The sequence below is a fragment of the Orbicella franksi genome, chromosome 1 (assembly GCF_964199315.1).
Source record: "Orbicella franksi chromosome 1, jaOrbFran1.1, whole genome shotgun sequence".
Classification (NCBI taxonomy): Eukaryota; Metazoa; Cnidaria; class Anthozoa; order Scleractinia; family Merulinidae; genus Orbicella; species Orbicella franksi.
Window position 1 is genome coordinate 25,574,940 of NC_138145.1, and position 12,500 is coordinate 25,587,439.

At 38.3% G+C, this 12,500-nt stretch overlaps 1 protein-coding gene across 2 annotated transcripts; it reads right to left on the minus strand.

The window, feature by feature from the left end:
• Positions 1-1,326: 1,326 nt before the first annotated feature.
• Positions 1,327-8,902, minus strand: LOC145499115 (uncharacterized). 2 transcript variants are annotated; one of them, XM_081478765.1, is made up of 3 exons: positions 8,210-8,902; positions 2,567-2,979; positions 1,327-2,083 (listed from the first exon to the last, which is right to left on the minus strand). In XM_081478765.1, exons 1-3 carry the CDS (start codon positions 8,280-8,282, stop codon positions 1,856-1,858), a joined length of 714 nt encoding a protein of 237 aa, XP_081334891.1. In that variant the 5' UTR covers positions 8,283-8,902; the 3' UTR covers positions 1,327-1,855. The 2 variants fall into 2 exon arrangements, with proteins under 2 accessions (XP_081334891.1, XP_081334890.1); XM_081478764.1 differs by lacking the exon at positions 8,210-8,902 and adding an exon at positions 3,291-8,166.
• Between the last annotated feature and the right edge of the window lie 3,598 nt (positions 8,903-12,500).

Here is a 12,500-nt window from a genome sequence, read left to right on the forward strand (position 1 = left end):
AAAAGCAATTAGTCTGTCTTGACGAATTATCCCGTCCCTCTTTGCATATACTTCCCAAAGACGAAGTTGATCTCTCTCGAATTTATAACCAACTAACAATCTGGTCATTCTAAGGTTGACCGTCGTGTGAAATCTCTTGTCTTGTCGTCGCAAGCGAGAAGGAACCCGGTTAATGCGCGTGACTTATAAGCTCACTCTGAGAGTGATTTGAGGGTCGAAAGCAATCAGGCAATTGCTTTGGTTTTGGTTTTACTATGGTTTGAGATTGGCTGAATGGTATATATCTATATATATATATATATATATATATATATATATATATATATATATATATATATATATATATATATATATATATATATATATATATATAGGCCTATACCAGTCGTTCTACTCATTAAGTTTGCTTCAAAATAATGTTAACTACACCTTGGCCTTATAGATACCATCACCAATTGAAATAACAGTTTTGTAGCAATACTATAACACTGTGCGTTTGAGTCTAACTGTATAACGTATCTTTACCGCGATTCTTGTCTGGCATACATGAACAGGTACAGGTCTTAGTCAAGGTCATTGTGAGATTTTTTTATTATTAGTTACATGCGCATTATTACAATAGTTCTCTATCTCAATGTTCGCCTTTGTAATTTTACTCATGAAAAACCACTTATTTTTGTTTTACAAATTGATACAATTTAAGTAATGTTTGAGAAGTACAAAGATATATAGAATAAATGATGACAACAACTGACACTTATAACTTTGTGAATCTTATGAACTGCTTGCTGTCAGTTATACCGCAATTTGTTTAATACTTATTTTTTTTAAATCTTACAAATAGTCAACTAATATGCTTAGCTCAGTATGAAAGAAATTGTCTTCATAGAGGCTGTTTTCCTTTGAGTACCGAAACTTACTATACAACACGATTGGCTTAAATAACTAGCGCCAATTTTTCATCCAATCAGAAGTAAAACCAAAACCAATCGTGACGCGTTCGCACCGTTTTCCCGCGCTTTGCGTCAGCTACATGTAATTTATTCGAGTTTGAATTGGTTCACTGTATTGTCTGTTTCCTTTGTGATTGGCTACTTTGATTTTGGTTTTACGACACTCGATTGAAAACCACCCCAGTGGAGCGAATAATTAAACAAACGTTATATTTACGGTTATTTCTTGATTTTATAAGTACCATATGTTAAGTTTTAAGAGAGTCATACGTTCACATATAGAGGCATGTCTAAATTAATCACAAAAAAGTGAAATCCACCTATTGGAGTTTCAGGCTGCTTTTTATTGAAGCTGAGCGATGTTTCAGTATTTTGGTGCTTTACTTTGAAAGCAAAAGTAGTGAAAGTTTAAGAACACGTATGATAAATGGCCTTCGACCATTGCGGATCGCGCATTTGACTCAAGCATTTCATTACTAAATCTCTTTTAACCTTTTCGAAAAGTCAAAACCTTTTTTGAACTTAATTTTTACAAAATGATCTTTGAACAAAGCATATACATTTACAATCTTTTCTTAGTTCTATAGTGTGCCCGAGTTAAAAGAAAATTTTCTGTTCAGCTTATATTACAGTTACAATAGTAAACTGAAAATTGGAGCAAAACAGTTAAGACAATACAACCTAGATACTATTTCACGGGTTAAGTAAATCGCTGTATATTTAACGAAACATAAACTAGATTATAAGAAAAATTGCCTTTACGTTAACATGACCCATACGGTCTACGCTTAGGGAAGGATTCAGGCAGTCTTTACCGCGTAACACAACTTGTCTCTTTCGACCTTCCCTCATGAACACTTCACAGAAGTTAGTTTTAATCTTGGTCAGGGGAAAAATGTTCCTCAATACGGGGAAACTCTACAGCTTCTTTTGCTTTTGAGTAGAAATGGTTCACTATAGAACGGCTGACTTTTACGTCCATTGGCATACACAATATAAGCTAGAAGCCAAAAGCGGTTGCGTCTCTCTGAATCCACTGTGGACAGCTTGTAGACTGGAGAGCCAGTCAGAGGGTTGTGGTACACAGAGTCCAGGTCCACCGAGAAGTACTGGTCCTGTCTTTGATAATTCTATAGGAAGAAAAATGAAAGAACGATTAACTATAAGCAAACAAGAACTACCAAGCAAACAAACAATCAAGCTTGTAGGCACGAGGTAGGTTGGTGGGTGGGTGAGCACGCAGTCAGATGAGCTAAAAAGCACTAGAAGACAGCACAGTACTGGCTACATATGCCCAACTGACAGTCGAGCAATCTTTACTAGAAAGATAATCTGCGATCAAACAAGATGGAGGTACTAAGAGTGAATGCGATACCACTACAAATTACATTGTAGGATGATTCTAAAATCCAGATGACTTAATTGAGTGTCCTCAGTTCTATCTTAAAAATTTTAAGTTGCGATTTATTCTGCCATTGCCCTGATGGATTTACGGCCTTATGCGCCACTTAGGAACGAACAGAATCATGTATGTATGTGTACGTACTTAAGGATTTACACCACGCGCACCGTTTGTACATGTACGTTAAGTAATGAAAAAAAGAAATACTTACATCAGAATACATGAGGTTTTCCATCTTGAGCTTGAGTGGAACCCTTCCGTTGTTATCGCCGCAGAGTACAGCAGCCTTTGGCAGCCTCTCCACATACACCTCTACTTTAGATATAGGGGCATCGGTCGCGACTCTCAAGTTTATTGTAGCGCCATGTACACGCTGTTTCGATTTCTTGTTCTTTCGGCATTGCACTTTCTCGTAGCACTTTTGAACGTTAAAAAACACTACTTCCTCCGTGATGCTTGGCATTATGCGTTGGAGTGGCGGCGGCATTTCAGCGTAACGCGGAGGCTGTGAACACGCGGCCCAGTTCAAGAAGCCATTGGTTGGTAAGTCGCTGTATCTATCACAGTCTTTAGACTTGGGAAGCTGGAATGGCTTGATGTCCCTGAAGGCGTCCAGGTCGCAATCTATTAATAAAAAAATAAAAAGGTTCGGTTATGTTATTCATTTGATAAGAATGAAAAATAATTCCCAATTAAAGCTTACACAGCAATTGGTTCACAACTCAGTAAACGAGGTCACTACATCCAGAAACTTTTATGGCTTTTTGCTATGACTTAATGGAACTAAGAGATTTACACATTGAATTCAAAAGGAAATCAGTATGGGAAGCACGAAAGCACCTGGAAGACGATGCACATATCACCACATCACTCAGTTGTGTATCCCCTTAAAAAGACAGAAAGAGAGGGGGCTGGAATGAACCTCTGGGACTAACCTCGCCAATCGAGATGATTTCCAAGTAAAGGTTTCCTTATATCAGACATAGAGCGCAACTTCTGAGAAACCAGCATCCCGGAGACAGGTTAACGCTTAAATGATACCGTGTGCAAAGGGTATGTCTACAAACACTGATCCTGTCTCTCTTGCAACCAATATGGACTTTAATGCTAATAAAAGAGATCAACAGGAAGTCCAAAGAAACTCGTTTTCATGTTTGGTTGGGTTTGACCCGAACCACTTGCTGACTGCGCAGGTTTTTAGTGTCGATTTCATCGTCCATATTTTCCACTTTACTAAGAAAAAGACCTGAACCTCCTAAAAAGTGCGTGAAATAAAGTCACATGGCTGGTATAAACGCTAACATGAACAGCAAATGATGATGCGGGTTCTGTTGTTTTGTTGAAAGCGGAAAGGAAGTCGATTTGACAGGAAACTAAGTCACGTTAGTAATTTCGCATTTCCGGCGAGTACAATGAGGTATACCACAGGTAAAGGGTGAAGAACTACAGATTTTTCGAATTTACTAATACAAAAACCTGAATCTCCACAAATGTACCACGAAAATAAAGTCATATGGCTCAGTGGTCTAAACGTAAATGTGAAGAGCAAATAATGTGAGAAATTATGTCATTGTTGTGTCAGTTTGTTTTGCTTCAAAGCGGACAGGAAGTCGATTTGACAGGATATCAAGTCACGTTAGCAATTTCGCATTTCCGGCGAGTACAATGAGGTTAACCACAGATAAAATATGCTGGAACAAGTATCACAGGTCGTGAATATCAAGTCAGAAAAATTAACCGTGGTAAACTGAAATAATACCGAAGAATAAACAAACAAAGTCTTGATAGTGAATATTGAAATTTATACCGATTGCCAAAATATGAGCAAGTAAAGACGATCGAAAAACTCACTTATTTTCTTAGGTGCCATGAAGTTAAGTAAAGTTTCACCGTTACATGTATTGAACAAAGTAGAACGAGGTACCCTGCCACGGTTCTCGATCAAGTTCCATTACCTAGTGTGGTCTGTACGAAATATAAAATATAAAACCTCATCAACCATAAGAGTTCTAGCTTTGATCTTCTCAGCACAAAAGCGCGGGTCGTTGTTCTGCATGTGTTGCGAGAAACTCTAAGAGATATTGCAGCACAAGTTTATTTAGTCGGGGCACTTTCGAGCTTAACTAAATTTCGCACTTTTCAAAGATAAAGTAAATCAGCCCAAAAGCAATGTTTTGCCGAGATCCCGTGTTTGAGAAAAATAAACACACATGTTCAAAGTAGTAGCAAGAGCCTGAACGTTTTAAAGATACCAGACCGCAAGTTTCTGCAATCCATGCCAAGCTGGTTAATAAACGTGTAAAAAAAATACAACCTGACCTGTAGTGTTCATTAAGTGTTCGACTTGCGATACATGAGCAACTCGATTCTTGGTTTCCCGCATCTCCCAGCTGCTAAGCAAGTTTATAAACACAAGGAGTGAATGTGCCTGCTGCAACCTCACAACCTTCGTACTCGGTAAAACCGGAACTATTTTATCGTTCGCTTTTCCCTAGAAAACGATATATTTAGACTCACTACAAAATCTAACACAATATTTACACGAGTAGGAAATAATTAGCAGTAATATCTTTTTCCTGTTACCGGGGCCAAAATATGGAGTTTTTGGAGAAATAAAAAATTCTGGAGTTCTGGAGACCGAGAAAGCTTGATAGCAACATCTTCTCCTGGTTTGTCCTGAAAATGAGGCTAACATTGTATAACGGTCTGAATAAAATCTGTGAATACATAAAAGTTGGCTGCAAATACCTCCATTATTGGTATGATCCTTCATTTTTCGTGCTTCCAAACAAGCACGACATGTGCAAGTGAGTTTTAAGAGTGAAGTAAAGGTTGCTAACGCACGACTGCTGGTTGCCCAGCGAACCGAGAGAATGTCTTCCTGTATTGATCTCTCAAGCGCGGCGTGTCAACATGAATAAAATATGATCTTTAAAGGAATCTTTTAACTCGATTCTCAAAATCTGGGTTATTTAGGCTTTTTCTTTTGTATAAAGAAATAAACTGCACGCATTTTCGCTTTCTTTATTAGTAAAACCCAATTTTCGTGTTTGAGAAATATTCTACCAGTCGAGCCGTTGCGTGACTGTTACTACAATCACTGCTGTCACGTGCATTAGATATACCGCCGGTAAATTGTCTTTTGCTTTTCATCGTGATTTTTTTTCAGGACACATTAATATCACACACGGACACGTGGGAAAAACATTATCCAGGGCGGGCGCGTCTCCACATGTGTGCATGGAGCAGATTTTGTAATGTGACAGGAAGTTGAAAATCTGACTTGGTGCAAGTGTAGGTCAGCGAACGAGGAACAAGTGAACGCCGATCATTCACAGTCATTGAGATAGGTTTGGAAATGCTTACAAGAGTCCTTAGAAATCACCAACATGCCACCCAAACCAAAGAATTTTCTCAAACCGTTCAAACCCAACCCAGTCTTGAATGCTGAAACCTTTTAGTTTGTTAGTTGAGTCTTGTGACCAGAAAAAAAAATAAAGAAAAACTACATTAGTGAAAGAGCGAATTGTGAGCTATCAGGCAAAATATAAACAAATTGAAACCGGAGTGCTTTAATTTGTGGGGCCAATACAGCAGCCAGTTGTCGAGAGATAGAGTAATGAGTTCCTGCCTCGTAAAAAAAGTCAACTTCCTTCAGCAACTGAGCCAAACAAGTGTTTCAGTATTGGAGGTAACGATACCCAGCAGAGAGAGCGAAAGAGGACTTCCTACCCTGTCATCTTTTCAGCAAAATGTTATGTTTTATAACCACAACTAGAGATCTTGCTACTGTAATTTAGTGTTAAAATACAAAAATATGAACCACAGAAAGGACTTGGCGACAACACTTAGCTGTCATGAAAAGTCTGAAAACTGACTTGGTTGTCGTGAGAAGGAGAAGTATTTTCTTTCAGTTCACTTTGAAATCTTGTCATTTAGTTTGTTTAAAAGAGGACTCCGCGACTTATGTTACGAAAAAAAAATCACTAAATCGGAAAAAGCGGTCGAGAACCAATGGTGGACAACGTTTAGCTAAATGCAGCAGCAAAAATGGCACTCAATTGTCTCCATTAAATTACTCTGTCTTTCCTCATCATGTCAACTCCTTTTTCATTTAAATTTCAGAATAACATTGAAGATCTTTGCAGCTTTAAGGTTTCCTCTACCCTTTGATATGAATTCGCCCAGCTTTCATCAGTTTTTCTAACTTTCCTACCGTAAGATTTTTCCGAGATAGCGGTCTTAGTCAAGATTGATGTTTCGTTTTTCTATTTCTTCAATTATGACGGGACAATGCAATGTTTCCAACAATTCCACCGAGTGCCAACACTTCTACGGTTTGTAGAACTGCCATGCATTGTTTTCAAATTGATTTCTTCCTAAGACTTTACCGTAACAAGAGAGCTGAGCTGAAACGAAATATGAAAGACTAGTTCGCGCCCATTCGTTGAATGTTTCGCTTTTAGTTTCATGTAACGACAACGAAACTTATCCAGCGTCTTGCATCAAACTGGGTCTGTGCACACTAATTAAGCCACGTGATTCGAATGCGGAGTGTCTATAACAAGCAAAACTTTCTCGGAAAAACCAGCACAAAACCAGGGAATAGAAAAACACACCCAGCGGACATGACGCAACCAAACAGGATGCTTTGTACACGGAATAATAACTGCGAAGTAAACAAAAATCCTGGGTAAAATTATCGCCCCTTTAAACCAGAATAACCATTTAAATTTGACAAACTTTATGAGGAGAAAATAGTGGTTACTTATTTCTTGGGGTAGATGATCCTAATCTTGAAGGAATGGTAGAAAATGGGGATTCAGATTTGTAATTGGCAGACCTAAAAAAAAACACAGTGGTAAAGAAAATAACAAGGAAAAACAGTCCAAGAAAGAACGTTTTTGTTATCGATTTTGTTTTCAAGAGCTGTAAAGTTTGATCTTTAAATCATCATTTCCATGTGGCTTGTCACGAAAACGCGACTGTTTAAGCAGTTTTCAAACAAACACTCGCGAGCCGAAGCAGTGTGGAAAATAGACAGTTTTATAGTCCGCTTGACCCGGGATCGTGTTTTAAGACTGTCCGGCCCAGTTAAAATTTCTTCAATCACTCCGGGCGAAACATCATATCAAATTTCACGGGAAGTCTTTAAAGTATACGAGCGCCAAGAAATGGAAACTAGTGAAATTTAATACCAAAACAACTTGTTCTTTTTTCTCCGTTTGAAAAGTGGCATGTATTTGCCAGCAAAATGATAACAAATGTCAATAATGTGTTGGTTTGGAAACGCTACTCTTGAAACAAATTTTACAACAACGGGGTTAAGGTTCATTTTAATTTGCGTTACTGGGTGCAGAGGAATCAATAGAGAACAAATCTGAAGAGCGACAACAACTGGATTTAACACACTGACACAGCTCAAAAGGACGACCACCCACTGAAAAGCGAGAGGATTTTCTGAAGAGCCCCAAAAATGGCCTTTTAAGTATAAACCGTATACAGTGATAACAAAATATTGTACAAAGTTAGGAAAGGTGAACTGTAGAAAACATAGAAAGATCCTAAGTCAAACGCCAAGAAAATGATTTGTTACTTCGTAGACATTTTCCATCCATATTTCTTTTCACTGTGTAAGATATTTATAATCCCTGGAGTCTCCATCAACAACACTACACCCACGCTATTTCTAGCAATAGCTTTGTTAGTATTTAATATTGGCAAACTGCAGAAGACATAGACAACAGTGATTACCCATATCAGATCAAGAAATTATGATTTTCGAGTAATCGTCAAACAGTTTATTAAGTACGTTAGAGTAAAAGATGAAAGAAATACAGCAAGTGATACTTACCATGAATAAAATATCTCTCCAGCTCCGCCATGCTGAGGAAACCTCCAAGGCATCCATCTTCTAACTCCATCATTTAATGTTTCTTTTTTAGCGAATTAGTAAACGTCCGATTCAGTCGTTGGGCTAACGGCCTTCAGAATTCAGCTACGAACTTTGCTAAAATACCTTTGACAAGGCCAAGAGGAAAAAAAAATTCACTGAATTTGGAGCAGGAAAGCCAAGAGCTAAGTCAATTTCAGTCCTCACTGAAATTGGTTACAGATCACGTCGTTTGCTGCCAAATAAATCTAAGTGCAAGATCAGCTCCTTATTGCTAATTTATATCTTCGACCGGCTGGTTTGATTGACATTTTGTTTTGATATGGGATTATAATGGGCATTAGTGAAGCAGGAAGCGTATCATTTCAATGTCTCGACACGTGTCGCTTATGAAACTTTGCCAAATTTGATTAAATCATTCCTTATTCGTCCTACAGTGCTAAGAGCCAATTTCAAGCCAGCTCTTTCGTTCTGCTGGAACTTCGGAATAATCTCTCAGTAATTGAAACCCTTTAAGCACGGTGTTATTTTCTTTGCTTTGAGTAAAATTGCTCCGCTCAAGCTAAATTTATTTCACCGGAAATGACAGCAGGAAAACCCAAACAAAACAGTTATACAAGCGTGACAGCTTTGACACGTTTTCAAAGGTCAATGATTTCACAGCATCACACTGATGGTCGAGTTACACCTTCGACTCTCGGAAGTTCAGTTTGTCATCGAAAGAAAAAACAAAGATCGCTGAATATTTTTTAATACAGACGGCAAAAAAACACAGTTTTTTCTCTTACAAGCTTAGCTACAATCTCTCAGTGCCACTGAAAGACAAAAAACGCTCATCAAACAAAGTAGAATGAAGGCTTTGACGCTTCGTTTAATAGATTCACGAGTCGATAAAGTTTGACATCCTGTCTGCCCGTATATAACACACAATCGTCATATTAAATGGTAACGGAAGGGAGCGGTGACTACGACCGGAAACGCAAGCCCAGCACCAAATAAGGTCACCAGAATGAGGGGGTGAAGTTTGGCATAGAAATCACACCACTCTTCTCGCAAGCATGAGCTAAATTATTAGTTATCTTCTTTTTTTCCCTGGACACATGTAGCGGCCTTAAAAGCATGGTTTCGCTTTCAGGTAACCTTTCTTCTCCAACTCAAAACTATATATATATATATATAAAAAAAAAAATTGATTTGTTTACCAAATGTCGCCTCTACCTTCCTCAGAAAAACAATTTTCCTGCAACTTTTGACATGCACTGAAGTTAAACCGGAACATTTAGGCTAAGGATTTTCCCGCTTATGCCCTAGTATGTATCTTTACTTGACGAAAAACAAAATGGCTTGAAAATTAATCTGCACTGCGATAATTAAAGGCTTGGTCGGGATCAAAGGGCACGACGACTTCACCGCTATGAAGTTCCTTTCAGCCGTAAATGGGAAGAAACCTTGATTCAAAAACATTGGAATAAAAAACACCTTTAAAATGCAAACAAAGCGATAGAAAACGCTTATAGGTAGTTCATCTGGGAGGGGGTTATACTTTTTATATTTCGTCACGTTTTGGTCATTGGTGGGAAGAAGTAAAATTTGCAGCCACAAGTTATTTTTGTGTGGCGCCTCAATTTAGCCGCATGTCTTGTGGAGAAGACCGCTAGAAAGGCGGGAAAACGGACAGGTGAAATGTCTTGAGCACGCTTTAATTACTGAAGGAAAACCATTAGCAAGGGATGCCGGCATATTGCTGCAATTTATCGTCCGATTAAACTACTAACGTTCCGGGAAAGGGTTTTTAAAAAATCTCCAATAATTCCACCAAAGACTTAACCTCTGAAACTGAAGTATCATTTAATGCCGAGAGCATGAGGGGGACAAAACATGTGCCTAGTTAAAGTTGTTGGCTAAAACTCTTTGTTAGGCAACAATCGCAAGAGGTTAGGGTGTACAACAAAGAGGAACAGTTCAGATACACTGAGAAGATAGATTGGCATCAAGTACAATGAGGTTGTTTTTCTTTTATCTCCGAATCCTATTATGGCCTGCAGGAAGTATTCACATCTCCCGCAAGAGTTTCAGTTTATCCAACCCAAGAGTCTGAATTTCAACAAGATATCAAACTTCTCACGCTACTGTCAGGCGCTTAAACGTTACTTCCTCACTTTCAGCTGAGACACGAGGTATAACGACATATTTTATTTCGTTTTATAAAGTGCGCCCAGCTTAAACGATCAAATATTCAATAGATTTTGGTCAGACGCTGCTGAATGGGTGGTTTTTACTACAACAAAAAAATGGACAACAGCGTTAAATTGTAACACGCCCTTTTAGGATTAGTGCCATTTTTCGCTTTTATCTGAAGATAAAAGCGAAAAATAGCTAAATGATGACTACTGACTAAAAGTTTTCGATTTTTCCCTAACATGCCAAAGTGTATAGGACGAGTCATGGAGGTTAAGGCGAAACACTGACAAACAAAGAGTCAGGATTTTGCGTCCAATGTGAAAAAGAACCCCCTTCAACTGAGGATATCAAGGGTCAAGGCCCCAGAATTATCTTTCGTTGACGATGTACCTCTGCTTTTTCGGTCCAGACGAGAGAAAATCTAAGAGGGGGATTATGCAAAGGGCAAGCACGAGTTTGATATCCATAGATTGGAAGAGAAGTAGGTTTTTTAACGTATGAAACAAGAACCATCAAAGCCCGTAGTCAGTGGAGCATGGCCGTAAGTGATGACCATATTGCTGAAATGAAACTTTGCAACTCTCTATTTTAACGTGCCTGCCTAATCTTTGCTTTAAAAATTCAAAAGAAAAGAAAAATTGAAAACTGATAAGGTAGAAAAATGTCAAAGTGTCATCTTGTAAAAAAGCATAGCCTTTTTTAGTGTGAAAACCGGTTTTCAAAGCCGGCTTTCAAAGCCACCGTCAAAGACTCTGGTCAAAGCCGGTTTCTACACTGGAGATGGGCTATGCCCGAAACGTTTGTGATTTTTTACAACTCGGATGACACTGACATTTGTCTACCTTATCAGTTTTTAATTTTTATTTTCTTTTGAATTTTTATATCCATTTAAGTGTCACGCATCAACCGGGCCGGAGGAACAATTTATTTCGTTTTGTTCATCCTAAACACTAATCTCAGCTTTCACCGCCTGATCTTGCATGTTGTTGGGAGAGGCAAGGTAGATTGCTATCACTGTGAAGCCGATGAGATCACCGTGGGTGGAACAACGAAGATAAGATTGAAATCACCAGTCGGCCTATAAACACTATCTATCAGTAAGTTGTTACAGCTTAGTTTTGTCTCTTTCTATTGTGAAAAAAGTCGAGCACTAACAAGTGACACTTAGAGCAACCAAGCACAAAAGAAAATTTCTTATACGGCAAGAATTTACAATATGTGCGAGGGAAATTGGAAACTGTTCAAACCAGGTGCTTTCTTTATCCTTCTTTTGTTCAATTTTTTGCGCTTTCTATTTGCTAAATAAACCGGTGGCAACTGTTTTCGTTTGGACTGTTTTTCTGCCGGGACTTGTTGAATAGGGATATATGCCCTTTCAAACTGTCTATTTTCAATACCTCGGCTTTAGTTTTGGCATCATTTTGTTAATCTAAGTGATATGACCATGGCCTGAATATCGACTCACTGATTCAAGTCACTAACAGCTGGTAAAGTTCCATCAGTTTTATCTATAAAGTGTCTTTTCTAAAAGGAAAAGAATTTCAAGACACACAAGATTTAATCAACAGAAAACATTTTGGGCCATATGGAAATGATCAAAGAATTATGACCTTTGTCGCCTCAACATATGTTAAAAAATTTTAAACTTGTAGTCTCAGTATTAAAACACAGATATACAGAGAAAAACGGAGAGATAACTTGAGAAAAGACATGACATCACCAAACCAAGTAAAATGAAACTGGATCAGTCCCAATTTAATTTGGTCAACTCCATTCTTGTTGCATGACTCAAACATTTCGCTCTCGATTTCAAATAAACACAGTTTGGTTTTGTACATTTCAGTTTCTATAAGACCCCTTGAAACCCAAAAACACTAAGCGCTATATACACTGTCGCATCAGAAAGCAGCCTTCCGGTCAAACCTTTAAACTGACTAAGGCGAATTACTTGCATACGGGTGAAGTATAAATATAGTTATAGTATCGTATCATTCTACCTACACTCCCTTCAGTTTTGGAATTTTGGCCAGTGTGGGGAAGGGAGTGGGGGGGGGGGGGGTTAGTTTGCAGC